The sequence below is a fragment of the Pleurodeles waltl genome, chromosome 10 (genome assembly GCF_031143425.1).
Source record: "Pleurodeles waltl isolate 20211129_DDA chromosome 10, aPleWal1.hap1.20221129, whole genome shotgun sequence".
NCBI lineage: Eukaryota > Metazoa > Chordata > Amphibia > Caudata > Salamandridae > Pleurodeles > Pleurodeles waltl.
In genome coordinates, this window is record NC_090449.1 from 1,019,649,123 (window position 1) to 1,019,664,863 (window position 15,741).

General features: G+C 40.5%; 1 protein-coding gene across 1 annotated transcript in view; it reads left to right on the forward strand.

Annotated features, from left to right (window-relative positions):
* LOC138262145 (collagen alpha-4(VI) chain-like) overlaps positions 1–15,741 on the forward strand; it is a 343,879-nt gene that overhangs the window by 168,981 nt on the left and 159,157 nt on the right. The window contains exons 10-11 of the mRNA XM_069211929.1: positions 2,582–3,157; positions 7,787–8,362. Of these exons, the coding sequence (XP_069068030.1) occupies positions 2,582–3,157; positions 7,787–8,362 (1,152 nt within the window). The remainder of the gene's footprint in view (positions 1–2,581; positions 3,158–7,786; positions 8,363–15,741) is intronic.

Genomic DNA, 15,741 nt, shown 5'->3' on the forward strand with positions numbered 1-15,741 from the left:
AAAAAACAGTGAATGTGTGGTGGAGCAGAGGCAGGGGAAGGACAGGGGTGGAGAAAAGGACAGGCTGTTGTTCTCTCAAGAGATGCATGTTCAGGCTCAATCCAGCTTCTTTAAACATACTCCCATTGGTGTTCAATACGCTATCGTATCCCTCTAACATGTTCTCCCCATGGCAGTGTGCGCCCACACAGAAAGTCACCTCCAGTGCAGTTGTCATGATCTCTTCCAGAGTCCAGATGAGAGTTCCATTAGGAATCTGTGACATTTTTCTGTTGCAATTTTGCAAACTTCCTGTAATTATCATGATTCCCATATTCACTACCAATGGATTGGCTCTGACAACAACATTAGAACTTTTGAAGATTATCAACATTCATGCGTGTTCAAAATCCTAAGGAAAGCAGTTTTATCGTTAATTTTCCCCGAAAATGGCACATTTTCATGGTCAACATCCATTCACAAGTAAATATTGTCAGCTTTCTTGAACAAAATAGGCCGAGGTATAAACACAGGAAAAATGAGACACTTCACAAACTACTGGTAGGACACTAATCGGGATCTAGGTGAAACTTTCCTGCCGCAATAAAAACTTTGCTCACTTCTACTTCCCATGTTCCAAACAGTCAGAAGTAGATGCATAATAGCCAACAAGTGACATGGGAGACTTTTCAAAAGGCTCATGCTTCTAGTGCCAGGAAACTGTCAAACACATAGTAGGCGCTGCATAATGTCACTAACACTTGCCAGTCTATCCTACTTCTCAGAGCCACTCGTCTGCCTTTCTCTGTAGGAAGGTCAGTCTCTGCTTTGATGGAAGAGCTGAGCAAAGTGTGTTCAAGCAGCCTTGCCTCACGCCTATCAGCATCATGCTAAACATATCTATTTTCCAACTTCTTACATTAAAAGGTGCCCCTCAGGAAACTAAACTGTTGAAAACTGCACCTTACAACTACTCATAAAGGATGGACAATTGGGAGGGTAGACTCAAGAACATCCTACTGCTTTATGTTATGTGAATTTTCAAAATTGAGACAAGTTTTGTAGTTCTGGTAGGGTCTGGGTAAAAAGAGGACCCCCTCCACCAGCCAAGCAGAGCAGTAGAGTACATGCCTGCTCCCCACCTGTCGGGGGCAGCAACAGAATTTAAAAGTCGGGACATTGCTCATCTTCTAGATTAAGTGGCACCCTATGGATTTGTTTTTAACACAAACTTTATTGCAGTTTCATGTACTTACATGTACCAGTGCACGACGACATGAGGAAGTGTACAATCAACAATCTTTGAGTCCTTAATTTGGGAGCAAAGAGAAGAGATATATAGCAATTAAATAACAAACACATTAAACTCCTGACGTAACAATTACCAGAAAAATCGAAAAATATATGCAGACACCCCAACCCACTGCCTACCCCAATTTGGCACCATCACATTGAAAAACTGACACACGTATTGTGCAGTTGAGTGGGGGGTGAAATGCATTGTTTACACACATTTCTACATTTGTTCAGATATTTTTCTCATCTCTATTTTATGGGATGCTTTTGGGCAGACTCTGTGTTGAGCATCTCTTAGATATGCTGGACAGAACAACAATTCTGTACTGGATTCACAAAGAGATACTCTGGGGAAAAAATGGTAGATACCTCTAGCATCCCAGATTTTCACCAGCCTTTTACTCTGTTTTTCACAAAGGTTTACATTAAGGAAGCCCAGAACATATTTGAGCTGGTTATTTGCAAATGCAATTGACAAATATTTGCGAAAAAGTATCTTAACAAAATCGTTATGAATTCTATGTTTAGTGAGAGATGCTCACAGACATTTGTTCTAGAAGAAATCTAGTACCTTGACTTCAAATTAACTTGCCAGTATTGTTGGAAATTGTATTTTGGGTGGTGATATCTTTGAGATGCTTTCGTGCAAATAGAATTGACAAATATTGTAAAAGAGTATGGGGCATATTTACAAGCTGGTGCGCCTCCTTACGCCACACTAGCGCAATTGTTTTTACACTAATGTGGCGTTAAGGAGGCCATTTCCCTTCAGCATATTTACGAAATGACGCAATGCATGCATTGCGCAACTTTGTAACCAGGCATAATGTATGCAAGGGGGGGGGGCTCCCACACAGGGAGGCCCATAAAAATGGTGCAGTGAAATTTACAAGCTTTCACTGCGCCATTTTTAGCATCAGTTTTAATGCCTGCTCAATGCAGGCGTTAAAGTGACGCTGACATTGTTTTCAGTGGGCCTCCCTTGACTTTGCAGGATTAGCATCATAATTTTTGGAGCTATTGTCCTAACCCGCATGTATTGTAAACACGTGGCACACATGGTGTTTCTTAGGGGCGCAAGAAAAGTGGTGCATCAAAGCTGATGCACCACTTTCTTGTAAATATGCCCCAGTTTTTGCAAAATCTTTATGAATTCTGTATTCAGTGGCAAGTGTAAACCTGAGATGCTCGCGGGCATTTTCTGCAGAGGACATCTGGCACCCGGATTTCAAACTAACCCGCCTTTATTGTTGGAAAATGTATTTAGGGTGGTAACAAGCATTGATGTATTTTTCTCTCCTCATAGCATGCAAAAGGACTGAGGTGGCAGACATCATGTTCTTGGTGGACGGATCAGCAAGCATTACCAGCAGCCAGTTCAAAATAATGCAACGCTTCATGGAGGCTTTGGTTAATGACTCCGTGGTTGGGAAGGACCAGGTCCAGTTTGGGGCTGTTGTCTACAGCACAGACCCCCATGAGCAATTCTTTCTGAACACCTACTCCACCAAGACAGATGTCCGCAAAGCAATCTTCAACATGAAGCGTATAAAGGGGTTCACTTACACGGCAACGGCTCTGAGCTACACCCACGAGAGATTTGCAGCCCAGTATGGTGGTCGCCCAACGGTGACGAAGATCCTAGTTCTAATTACTGATGGTGAAACCACCAAGGAGGACAGACCCAAGCTTCAGCCGGCAGCCAAGGCTTTAAAGGATGATGGCATTGTGGTTTTCGCTGTCGGAGTGGGCAAAGCTAATAAGGACGAACTTCAGCTGATTGCTGGGGCACCAGATCGGTGGTTTATGGTAACAAACTACACAGGATTGGAACAGCTGCACGATAATATCACCCACATTGTGTGCAACAACTCCAAACCAGGTGAGAGTAATTTTTAAAACTTACAAATTTTGGACCACATCTTTTTTTCCCATAGCAGAGAAATTTGTCTTACCATTTTTGAGCAAAAAATAGCATTTTATAGATGACCGAGTGGTATAGAAATGTACACAATCATCAGTATGCTACAAGTTACTATTGCACATAGGCAGGTAATTGTGTACTAGAACACCAGGATGTCTTAACACCATTCGGATACCGAGTTAAAGACTCATGTTTGGGATCGGAGCAGTTTATGGTGAGCACTTTGAGGAGCAAATCATTTGCTTCACAATTTGTGAAAATGCATATATTTAAGCTGTACGAGTGTTTTCACATTCATTTTATTCGTCTATCCTAGAGCATTGTTCATATTCCTATGAGTCATTCGCTGTTCTGCCTCTTCATTTGACAATTTAACTTTGCCAAATCCTAAGGAACTTGGAGTTTCACTATCTAAATTTAGGTAGCCGAAGATAAGCATTTTTGTGAACAGTATGCACAAGAGAAAGCTTTGTACTTTCACAAATTGCTACTTTTTGCAACCAAACTACTCTTAGCGAGAAACTCTGATCTTGGGAGTGAACTCATCAAGGTGCAAGTTTCCTTTGTGCAAAAAATAGGAATATTTCGCTTAAATGTGGGTGTTCAATAACACAACCTTTATATTGTGGTGGTACTGGCCTGGGACCACAACTCTGTATTGCCACTACAACCAATGAACATTAGCATATTCCTTGGTCTGCTGGCCTCACAGAGCCAAGAGTCCAGGGCTGCTGTGGACAATATCCCTATAGTAGATAGTAGAAATGAAATATGGAAATCATGTAAAATACCTAATTGGCAAGTCCATGATATGTGAATGTTCATTATCCCCCATTCTGAGGTCCAAAATTCTAAATGCTGCTGTAATTGCTCTCTAGGTAAATACTGCACCTGGTGGTAATGGCATTCACTGCATGTGCAATTATTGCAATTGCGCCCATGTATTATAAGGAATAAAATACCCTCTTGCAAGTCCCCTCAGAGTTGCATGGTCTTTTAATGGAACTGCTTGGGGACTTGCAACATCCCGTAAAATGCCGGCTGGGCGTGCATTATCCCACGTCTAAAAGAATCGCACCCACCATGCTTTGAATGAAGGTTGAAGCACTTCAGATCGACCAGTTGTACTGGGATCAGATATAACCTCAGTGTAGCTTGCACTTCTTCTTCCTCCAATGTGTCTTTGTGTAATTGACCAGAGTCACTACCACTTTGTTAATTAGTTAGAATGCACCATCTGAACATTGTCTGTCCCACACATTAGCAAATGTGTTTAGATTTGACCTATTCTTCTGTATTATTGATTTGAGAAGTTATTAGTCTGAGATCTCATGGTTTGTGAGGCTAAGTTAGATGTACACTGGGATAGCATGATTTAATTTAAACTTGAAGGTCACTTGCTAGTGCTGTACTGTTGCACGTGAAAAGCTGCCTATTAAACTCTTGTTATGAAGAGCTATTCCAGGGAAATTGAATTTCAATTGAACTTCCTTTTATAATAAATATTAAAAGATGGTTTGTTAAATGATTAGATGAAGTATGAAAGGTGAACTGAACACTATTAAAATAGATCCGTCAGATCCAGAGGGATGGTACCTGCTGGTATTGGGGGTGTTGGCAGGTAAAACCATATTAAAAGTAAGTGTATATGCACCCAATACTAACTCCCTGGGCTTCTGTCATGAACTCTCTGCACTCATGGGTCGTTCACAGGCTCATTATATGGTAATGGGCGGTGACTTCAACATCATATGCCATCCCCACCTTGACACGACTGGCTCTGCAACGGTCACTAAACCGCATTTGCTGCAGACTCTCACTGACCTTATAGACACTTTCCAGCTCACTGATGTGTGGCACTCGTGCAATCCACAAGCGAAGGATTGCACCTTTTGCTCTGCCCCACACCATGTTTGGACCCTCATCGGGCATTAGTATATGTCCCATGGACCCCTAGCATGGCTTACTGATATCACACATCAACCTTACACTCTTTCTGATCATGTCCCTGTAACAGTAACATTACTCTTCCCAATTCATAGATCCTTGGTTAGGCAATGACGCTTCCCCAAAAATGCACTACATGACAAAGTTTTCCAAACGGAAATCCGAGATGCCATAAATGAATATATGACAAATAATACTGGGTCTGTAAAAAAACGCTCTGTACTCTGGGAGGCCTCCAAGGCCTACATCAGAGGAGTCTGTATGGCTAAACATAAAGGGGTTCTCTGCAGTATCAGAAACAACCCAGCAAAAGTGGAGAGGAAACTGCGTAGTACTGATATGAGGGACATGTCCGATTACACTTACCACACGTATACAACAGTTCCACACTCATGCAGGAATTTCGATATCTGGCTGTGCTGGAGGTGGCATATCTAGGCAAGTATACTAGAGCACGCAGGTATGGTGAGGGTTTGAAACCAAACCACACACTGCCTCCGCTCATGGGGCCAATGTATCATGCCACGTACATGATGGGCCTCCAGACAGACGATGACATGACCACTACAGACAACGTCATTATATACCTCACGTGTGGGCGAAAATGACTTGGCCTTTGCTGAGTATTTAGCCGAGACAGCCATGGTTTGGCTTAAACCTGGCCAGCAGCAGTTCTTGGATGCCCCCATTACCTGTGAAGGAATATCGCAGGCCATTGATGCCCTTAGTAGCTCTAATGCCCTAGGGCTGGATAGTTTCACTGGGAACTTCTACAAAGCGTATAAAACCATCTGTTAGTGGTCTATGCTGAATCCCTCGATGTAGGTACACTTCCTCCCCCCTACACTGCAAGAAGATGTCATTACCTTACAGCTCAAGCTTGCAAGCCATCCAACTTTTGCATCTCCTACAGACCATTATCACTTCTAAATCATGAAAATAAAATATTGGCCAAAGTAATAGTCACACACCACTCCCTCTTAATGGATCATATAATTTCTCCCATGCAGTCTAGATGTGTCCCGCACTGCTCCACCTCAATTAACCATTGCACTATTTTTGTGGTGTTAAATCAGATCTCCCCACCTTCCTTGCTGCAGTTGCCTTACTAGATGCTGAAAAGCATTAGACTCACTCAAATGGTCATTCATCCATGTCACATTGACTAAAGGAGTACACATCAGAGCTGTCCGCTCTCTCCTCTCTTACTTGCTATTTGTTTGTGATCCACCTATCAATCTTCCCCCATCCATTAATTGATACACTTTGAGACCTCTTCTGATGTATCGATCAACTGGAACAAATCAAAGCTTTGTCTAAGGACAGAGGAAACTGAACCCTGAGTCCTCAACTATCCCCTGCAATGGTGCACAGATGTCCCCAAGTTTCTAGGTATTTTCCAACATAGAGACTGGTCAGAAGTGATAGGCCATGATTACGGCCCTACTATAGATAAGCTCCCTACTTGGATAGATCGCAGGATTAAAGTACCATTAACAGTGGCAGGGTGCATTGCCATCATCAAAACAGTGATTCTCCCATGGTTCCTGTACCTTTTTAAATAATCCATTGCTCTGACCAACAGCTTCTTTGCTACACTATGGGGACGCCTAACACGTCTTATATGGGCCGCCCGCCAACCTCAAATTCGATGGGAAACACTGACACTGCCCTATGTCGTACTGTGACGCCACCAGTGAAATCTCTGCTGACCTACAGCCGCTCACCTCCAGACCAAAGGACATCCGCAGCATCTTAGAGATTATCTCAGAACATTAGACTGAACATGCGAACTGATGTTTCCTTCCTCATTTTCCGATTTGTACTATATGTAGACTGTCTAACGCTTATGTTGTATGGCCCTGCTGTGATGTCCTTTTTTGCCACCATCTACCTGTCATGGGGAGTTTGCCTTTCTCTCCCATTTCCTCATTCTCTCCATTCTGGCTCCCCCCTTTTTTGGAATGCCAGCTGTTGTTTTCCAGTGTGTACCTTACGTGTCTTTCTTTGAAAAACGTGATAAAGTAAAAAAAAAATAGATCCGCCAGATAATATTGCATAGTTATGACTTCATCAGTGGTTTCTGTGTTATACCTTAACCTGCAATAAGCATGAAGCTAACATTTTTTAAAGGGATTTTTTTGTTCTCATGCTATCGGGTATGTGTATCTCAGGATGCAATTAGGTTTGTCAGGATACTTGGCTACCAAGGTAGGTGCAGGATGTGTGGCAAAGGATGACAATGAGTGCAAATCCCCCCAAAAAAATTCACCTGCATCTGTGCTTGTAGTGAGACTGACAGTATTTGTACAGTATTTGAAAGCCAATACTGCTCGCAAAACATGAGAAACAAGCAATCATATGACTCTGTTTTTGATAGAATGCCATTTTTTATCAAACTTTATTAAATTGCTGTTGCATATTTGTTCTTCTTTAGGGTAAAATATCTAAGCTGTATCTTCTTTGTGGTAAAATATTTAATGATTTGTAGTTTTCAAGTGTGAATCTAAGACATGGAGATTTCATATGGTAAATATTTTAACAATTAATAAACAATTTTGTCAATACTGTAAAATATGGGAAAATGTTACCCAAAAAACTTAAATTCTGAGAAAGGTTTTCTTTGTTCTTTCTTCCTAGCTTGTGCACAGGAGCAGGTTGATGTTGTTTTCTTGATTGACGGCTCAGCAAGTATCACACTTAGCAATTTCACCACCATGAAACACTTCATGAAGGATATTGTTTCAAGCTTCACCATTGCAGAGGACAAAGTGCGGATCGGGGTGGCACAGTACAGCAGAGACCCTCAGAAAGAGTTCTACCTAAATGAGTTTTTTTCCAGCAATGACATCGACAATCGCATTGACCACATCAAGCAGCTGAAAAGCACGACTTTCACTGGAAAGGGTCTGAAGTTCGTCAGGCAGTTCTTCGATCCTACCAATGGTAGCCGCAGGAACCAAGGTGTGCCACAGTACCTTCTGGTCATCACAGATGGAAACTCAAATGACACAGTGGAAGAGGAAGCGGCCTCATTGAGAAGGCTGGGGGTAAATATTTTCACAGTTGGTATCGGACTCCTAAACTCATTCGAGCTTATCCAAATCGCTGGCACCCCTAGGAACGTGTACACAGTGGAGAGTTTTAGCGTGCTCAATACCATCACAAGGCTCATCGTATCTCAGATCTGCGAACCAGCTGATCCCCCATCTCAAGGTAAGCTTTCCCTTGTGATTTGAGAAAATCTCAATTTCCAAATTTATTAAACATTTTACATAAGGTAGATCTTAATAAAAACATTATTTTAATAATAATTATTTTAATAAGTGAAGCCTGCATATAATATGCAGAGTGAATTACTCAGGCCTGGAAAGGCCTTTTATTTCACCGGGCATTTCCCTGGTGGACCAGAGCACTTGTGGGCCAGTTTTGAAAGCCCAGGACCTCTCCTGATGCCTCTGTCACTTTCCCCAGCTCCCCAAGGTTAATTGCAGCAGGCCGGGGGGAGGCTCCAAGAGAGACAGAAAGAATGGAAGGGAAAGAGAAGAATAAAGTAAAGGGATCATAGAGGGACGAGAGCGAGAAGGAGATAAAGAGAATGGATGGAATGAAACAGAGTGCCCATAGAGATGGAGTAAAAAAGGGCTGGTTTGAGCACTTTTTTCAAGGGCTGCTTTTGTTTTCCACTCCAGCCCCAGAGGTATTTCAGAATAGGATTAGAAAAACTAATCTAATCTACACAAACATGGAATCACATGAATTTCCATGTGTTTTCAAGTACAGCAAGCATTTCCTGCGGGTCCAAGGGGGGTGCACAGTCAACATTTATAATCAGCTTTAGGTATAGCTAGAAGACAGCTCTACTCGGCTTGCCAGCCTCATGTCTTCCAAAAAATATCATACAGAAAATACATACATAGACAGGATCTCCCCATTAGCACTCTTTCTATAAACCAGTTCAAATAATTATTCCTAAAACTTGTGGAACTGCAGCGTAGTTAAAGAATTTCAATACTTTTTCATTTGACTTGTAGGGGACACCTAGCAACAACTAATGGAAACTGCAGCTTTGTGGAATTGTTAGACACTTGACCTTCCCAAAGACAGCCAGTCCCTGTGTATTATAGGGTTACATCAACTATTTTCATTTCATTTATTGTAAATTACAATGTTCATTCCTCACTATAAAGCAGCTCAGATAACTATTTCTGCAGAAAACCAGCACAACTGGTTAAAACTGAAAACGGGCGTATGCAAATTTATAAAAAGCCACGCCCCCTCAGCTTTATTCAGGTCGCAGGTCACTCTTCACGAAGCTGCAGTAATGCCATCCTGTCCTAGAGGGACCTTCATGAACATCTGGTGATGAACTGTGGTTTACTTAAGAAATTCAATACTAAGGATTGCAAAGCTTTTACATTTGACTTTTAGACAAACACCTAGTAAAGACTTGTGTATCTGCAGCTTAATGAAAGAATTTCAATGCTTTTACATTTGACTTTTGGAAATACATCTTCTCAAAATACTATCAATGCTTTTTAATTTTACTTGTGAGAGACTCATAGTAATAACTAATGGAAACGCAGCATTAGCTTGTCCCTGGGCTACAACTTGTGAGGAACACCTACTAACCACTAGTGGAACTGCAGCTTCAAGTAAGACTTTCAATGCTTTTTCAACGGACCTTTGGGGAAACCCCTAGTAAAAACTGGTGGTGTTTAATTAAATGATTTCAATGCATTTGTATTTGACTCATGAGGGACACCTAACAACTAATGGAACTGAAGCTGTTTAGAATTGCTTGACACTCGCACTTCCCAATGACTGCTAGTCTGTATGCAGAGTAGGGTTACATCAACTAATTTTATAACTCTCAAGACATTTATTGTAAGTTACAATGTTCATTCCTTACAATACACCCACTCAAATAATTAATACTATAGAAAACAAAGTTCAAGTGGTTACAATTGCAAACGTGTGATTGCAAATGTATATACTTAAGCCACACACCCTCAGCCTTATGCAGGTCATTCTTCACAAGGCTACAGTAACTCAATTCTCTACTAGAGGGAGCTTCAGGACACCTAGGATTGACTGGTGGATTTTCAGCTGAATTAAAGAAGTTCAATGCTTTTGCATCTGACTTGTGAGGGACGCCTAGTATTGGCTTACGGAAGTGCATCTTCACAAAAGACTATCAACGCTTTGGCATCTGGCTTGTGAGGGACCCCTAGTAAGGACTGTAGCTTTGTTGAAGAATTTCAATGTTTTGTATCTGACTCCATAGGAGCAACCAGTAATGACTAGTGCAACTGCATCATCATGTAATAAGTTCAGTAGTTTTGCATTTGACTTGTGAGGGACACCTAATAAGGACTTGTGGAACAAAACCTTCATGAATGAATATACATCTTTTTACATTTGATTTATGAAGGACACCTAGTAATGGATTGCAGAACTGTACCTTCACGGAAGAATACCACAGCATTATTAAAATAGCAAGAATGGATGTGTACATTTGTGTGTTAAAGCCACAACCTCTACGTTTTCCAAAGGACATTTTAAGCAGTTGCACCTTATTTAAGAGCGACATTTAGTAACAATGCAGGTTACTGCAGCATTGTGACAGACTTGTTAAATAGTTGCTTGTGACTTCACAGGTATATCTTGTAAAGTTCTGAAGGGATACAGTCTTGTTAAAGACTTCACACCTTTTTTTCCGACTGTGAAGGGACAGCTAGTATTTGAGGCAACTGTAGTTTTGTGAAAGGCCAGACTGATTGGCTTTCCCAATGCTTGTTAAGATTTGGTTGAAATGGGCATGCACCAGGAAGGCACTGGATCATTCTTTTTTCATTTTAAAGCGTTAGAGTAGAGTTCGAACCCTTCAAGAATATGTATTTTTTATGTTTTGAAACACTGTGAGATAGAACAAGTAATCCTTTGGGGAATGGCAGTCTCAAACAGGACTGAAATCAGTTGCTGTAGTTTTTCTAACCCCTGTCTGGAAGACCAGGCCTCCACACTAAAATGCAGTGTTTAAAATATGATGTGCTTTGTTAAGACCACATTATATATTTAAAACCACTAAAGATAGTCTCTCCATCAGGTCATGAACAGAGTAGACAAATGGAACAGGATGGGTTCTACATACCCATTTCTACATTTTTAGGCCTGGCATAACCCAAGAATTTGTTTGGATTTTTGTGTTTTGTATTAATAATATTTCTTTAAACACTGAGCTCCTGGTTGGCCTACTTTATCTATAAGCTTCTTTGCCTCGGGATCCTTCAGTCGTTGGCTTGTGATATTGGCAATCATATGTTGGTGCAGCCTACACAGACATAATAGTATGATCATCATTCTGGTGGATGTTTCGGTGTATCCTTCCACCTCAACAGGGACATAACTATTTTACAGCTAAAAAATACTAACAAGGTCACACCTTTTGTCACATTCACATATTTATATCATAGATGCATTGTTAAAAGAAAGCAAGTCTTTTTACTGAAAGGGGCATTTTTTATGATCTGGTCCAAAATCATACAGCTACTCTCATTTACATTTGCTTCTGCTCACAAAAGCATAAAGGGTGGTGCAATAGGCCAGGCCAATTCATCTACCAGCTCTTTTCTCTATGAGTGGAAACATGTTACATATCTACATCCACCTACAAAGTCCACTTCAGTGGTTAGGCTGGTGGGCCAATGTCAACTTTTATTTATTTTTCATTTTAATTGTGCTACAGCTGAGTTTTTCACTTTTTGTAGTCATATGCATGACCCTCTAGACAGGTGCATTTTACTTTTTATGACTTTAATGTCTATTGTTTATTCTTGCACAAAAATAAAATAAAAAATCCCTAGAGGCTTGCCAAGGCCCACCCTATTGACTTTACTAATGCGTGTTGATGCTCTGGGCAGAATTTAAATGCACGCCTGGATTAACCCAGTAAGAGTAGCACGAAGGACAAGTTTCACCTCAAGTCCAGCAACTAATGCCCAGGTGGTACCAGAGGATTAAACAGGGCTCTCCACTGCATTAAACACTAAAATCAATGTAATTAACAAAACATACCGCCAGATGGCAGCAGAAGCATATAAATACTTGCAGTCAGGTTTATCTAAGTGGTATCCTTGTTACTGTTTTTCAGAACAACATCAAATCCCATTTTTGGAAGGCTGCAAGCTTCTTTATAAATATAATTAAAGGTGTTTGGATTATACTTAAGGTATTTATGCCTAGTACTACGCCACAATGAAGTGACATACATTCACAGATTAGCAAAGAAGACAGTGCTGACTGCAAAAAAAATGATAAAGGCAATAGGTCTGGATTTAATGTTGTAATTCATGGAAACACTGACATGTCCATTAATGTGAGGCCCATTTGCTTTAGAAAAGCTTGTTCAAGAGAATGTTAAACATGTAGATCTACTCACATGTAGATTTACTCTTGTACATAGGTGTTAATCTACACTTTTCTGCTACTCACAATTTCAGAGTGTAGATTTACACCCATTTGTAAACTTAGATGTCTTCGCAACTGAAAACAGGGAGTGGAGTCATCTAAGACTGAATTTACAAATTTAACAGTACTATTAGTAACTTTTAGCTCATAGGCGGAGATATCGATAACTTGGTGGAGCTCTTGCTGTGGTAAGATATGCAGAAAATAATAAACTTCATGAATTATTAAAAAATAATAGTTTAGGTAGTAACCTTTCGTTTGTGAATTACATTTTGTAAAAAGTATTACACATTTCAGACAAGTAACCAACTTGGCAAATCATAAAAATGTTGCTTCCCTCCTCCTGATCCCCAAAGACAGGTGGGGAACTCAGCCCTAGAGACAGTTAAACATTTTTTTGAAAAAGAGATGTGGGTCCTGGGTCCACTTACAATATGCAACTTTTCTATGTCCATGTTGTGAAGCCACATCCACTGTCTACCTCCAAAGCCCACACACAGATAGATAATTATAACTGATGTTTCTAGCTTTGCCAACCCATCCATCATTTATTTATGTTTTGGAACTCTAATGGAGGTCCACATGAAAAGTCCAAATTGCATCCATAAAAAATTACAAACATTGTTACAACAACAATAAAAGAAACAAACTTAAAAGTGACAGCATATAAAGTGCAAATAGGGCATGTAGGCTACATGAATTAAGTTGGATACATAAATAAACGAGATTCACAACAATACACTTATAAAGTGCTGGAGTGCCATTACATGCATACATATGTACAAACATAATTGCTTTTAACAAAAACGAAACCAGAGATTAAAACACATTTAAAAAATATTTGACAAAGTTAAAAATGTTTGCCCAAGCCATGTAATGGGGGAAAGCAGAGCAAATAAACATTGATGAGCCTTGACTGCCGACTCTGCACTATACTATGTTTAGCCTTTTCTAAGTCTGCTAATTATTGCTTAGGTCGATGTAATATCCTGTAGCTCCCAAATTTCACCGACTCATTGCCTTGCCAGTGTTTTGTGTTAATTTATGTACAAGGGATCTCCCCACAGAGGACAGTTATTTAACATATCTGCAATTTTTGTGTGAAATATGCATATATTTCACAAAATCACCCATTTTTGGCAAACATATTCACGGATGTCACTTTGTGTGAACATATACAGGTGTCTGATAATACAAAGCTTGCCTTTACCACACATGCATTGTTCAGGTAGCCTTTACCATGCAGATGCCTTCACTACGCATGCCTTTACCACGCATGGAGGCATGACCGGTATAATAAGGTAATTAAAGCCTATGTGTATATTCTTATAGACAGATAATATTTATTTTGTCATATTCAATTATTATTATATTTATATTCTTGTTCAATTTATTCCTAACATGCCTTTACCATACCCACCCAATAACCATAAAACTACAAATACTTATTTTACCATTATTCACCCCTAAACCCTAAACTTAATATTTATTTTGATTCGTTTTTGTGGGGGAACCTCCCACAACCTCAACTACTCCCTCAACCTTCCATTTTTAAATTTACTCCTAAGCTTTCTTTGCAACTACCCGCTTCTAACCCCCTCAAATTACCTTTATTTCCTATTATTACTACTCACCCCTAAACCCTAAAATTACCCTACCAACGTTTACCACTACCCACCCATTAACCCTACATTTCTGCAGAGCTATTGCGCATAACTTGTAGCCGCTGTTAAGAAGTATAAAAAAATCCTGACTTTCGGTAAGAGTTTAGAAAACCAAGAATATTTTAAAGGTACGCCTCAAACTCCGATGATAACGATGCATTTTTAGCTCTGGCTTGATAGCTTCAACGACAAGGGACCAATTGTAAGCATTGTTTAAAATATATGTTGTGTGAGCTAAGTCTTTGGGTCCACCCGGAGGACTATTTCCTGCCACTTCACTTCATGCTACTGGCTGTTTGGCATATCACTCCGCCCTCTAGGTAGGTCTACAATTGTAATGCATGATGAGCTGTTTTGCATCTGAATAATGCACACAACCACCACGCTGTTTGTCATATTGACTTTTTTTTATTATATCCTGTACGAATACTATACAAAAATCAATCTTTTTCATATCTACTTTTTCTTGCACTTGAAAAGCCAGTAGGACGCTTCCATCTTAAAAAATATATCTAGGAATCCATCAGGTGGCAGCATTACACAAAGAGTAAACTGCTGTGTTGTGGGTAAGCAGGGGAAAACTCTTTATGGGTTTAAATCACTGCTTAATATGAATTGATGGTTTCCGATGGGGTTGTCGGGAGGGGGGGGGGGGGGGGGGTGAGTGTTACAGACACCTATTTGTGAGTGCCAGAACCTATTATTCTGCATTAGGCACTGCGAGCACAAGACACATGAGGAAAAGACGTAAGAAGAGACAAGCATTTGCAATGCAACCTGTCTCGCATTTGCTCGAGTTAGAGCTATTAGCGTTGTAAAGTTCTAACCAGACTTTTCTTGCCACACAAACTGAAAGAAAAAAACCCAGCGCGATCGCACTGAAATTGAAAATCAAAAAACGGAGCGTGATTGTACTATGTAAAACCCAGCGCGATCGCGCTTTGTGGAAAATAAAAACATGAAGTAGTGTAGAAACCAGGCTGGAAACATGGTTCCTCCTATGTTTTCAGTAGCTGGCCGGTGCGCTCGAGGCAGGCCAAACACCAAAAAAGGCATGACGTGTGCATGTCTTTCACTAATGAAAGGCAATCCCACAAACCAATGAAAGTGACATGGGTGTGGTTAAAAGGCCACAGAGAGATTACAACAGAGACGGAGCACTTTTGTGCTCGACCCTAAAAAACGAAAAAGCCCCACAGCTGCAAGAGTGAACTGAAAGGGACGTGGAGAGGCTGTAACTGGATTAAAGAGGCCTGAGATCGCTTTAGGATTACACTGCCTCAGTATTCTGTGTTCGCACATTTAATTGTTGCACCCGCATGTTTCAGACGAGAGCTTTGGGCATCAGCATGTCTTTATTTACAAATTAAGCACTGTTTTAAATACGAGGGAGAACGAAGCAGGCTGGCAAACCTGTATAGATTTTATCACACATCACACGTTTTTTGCGCATAATTAGAA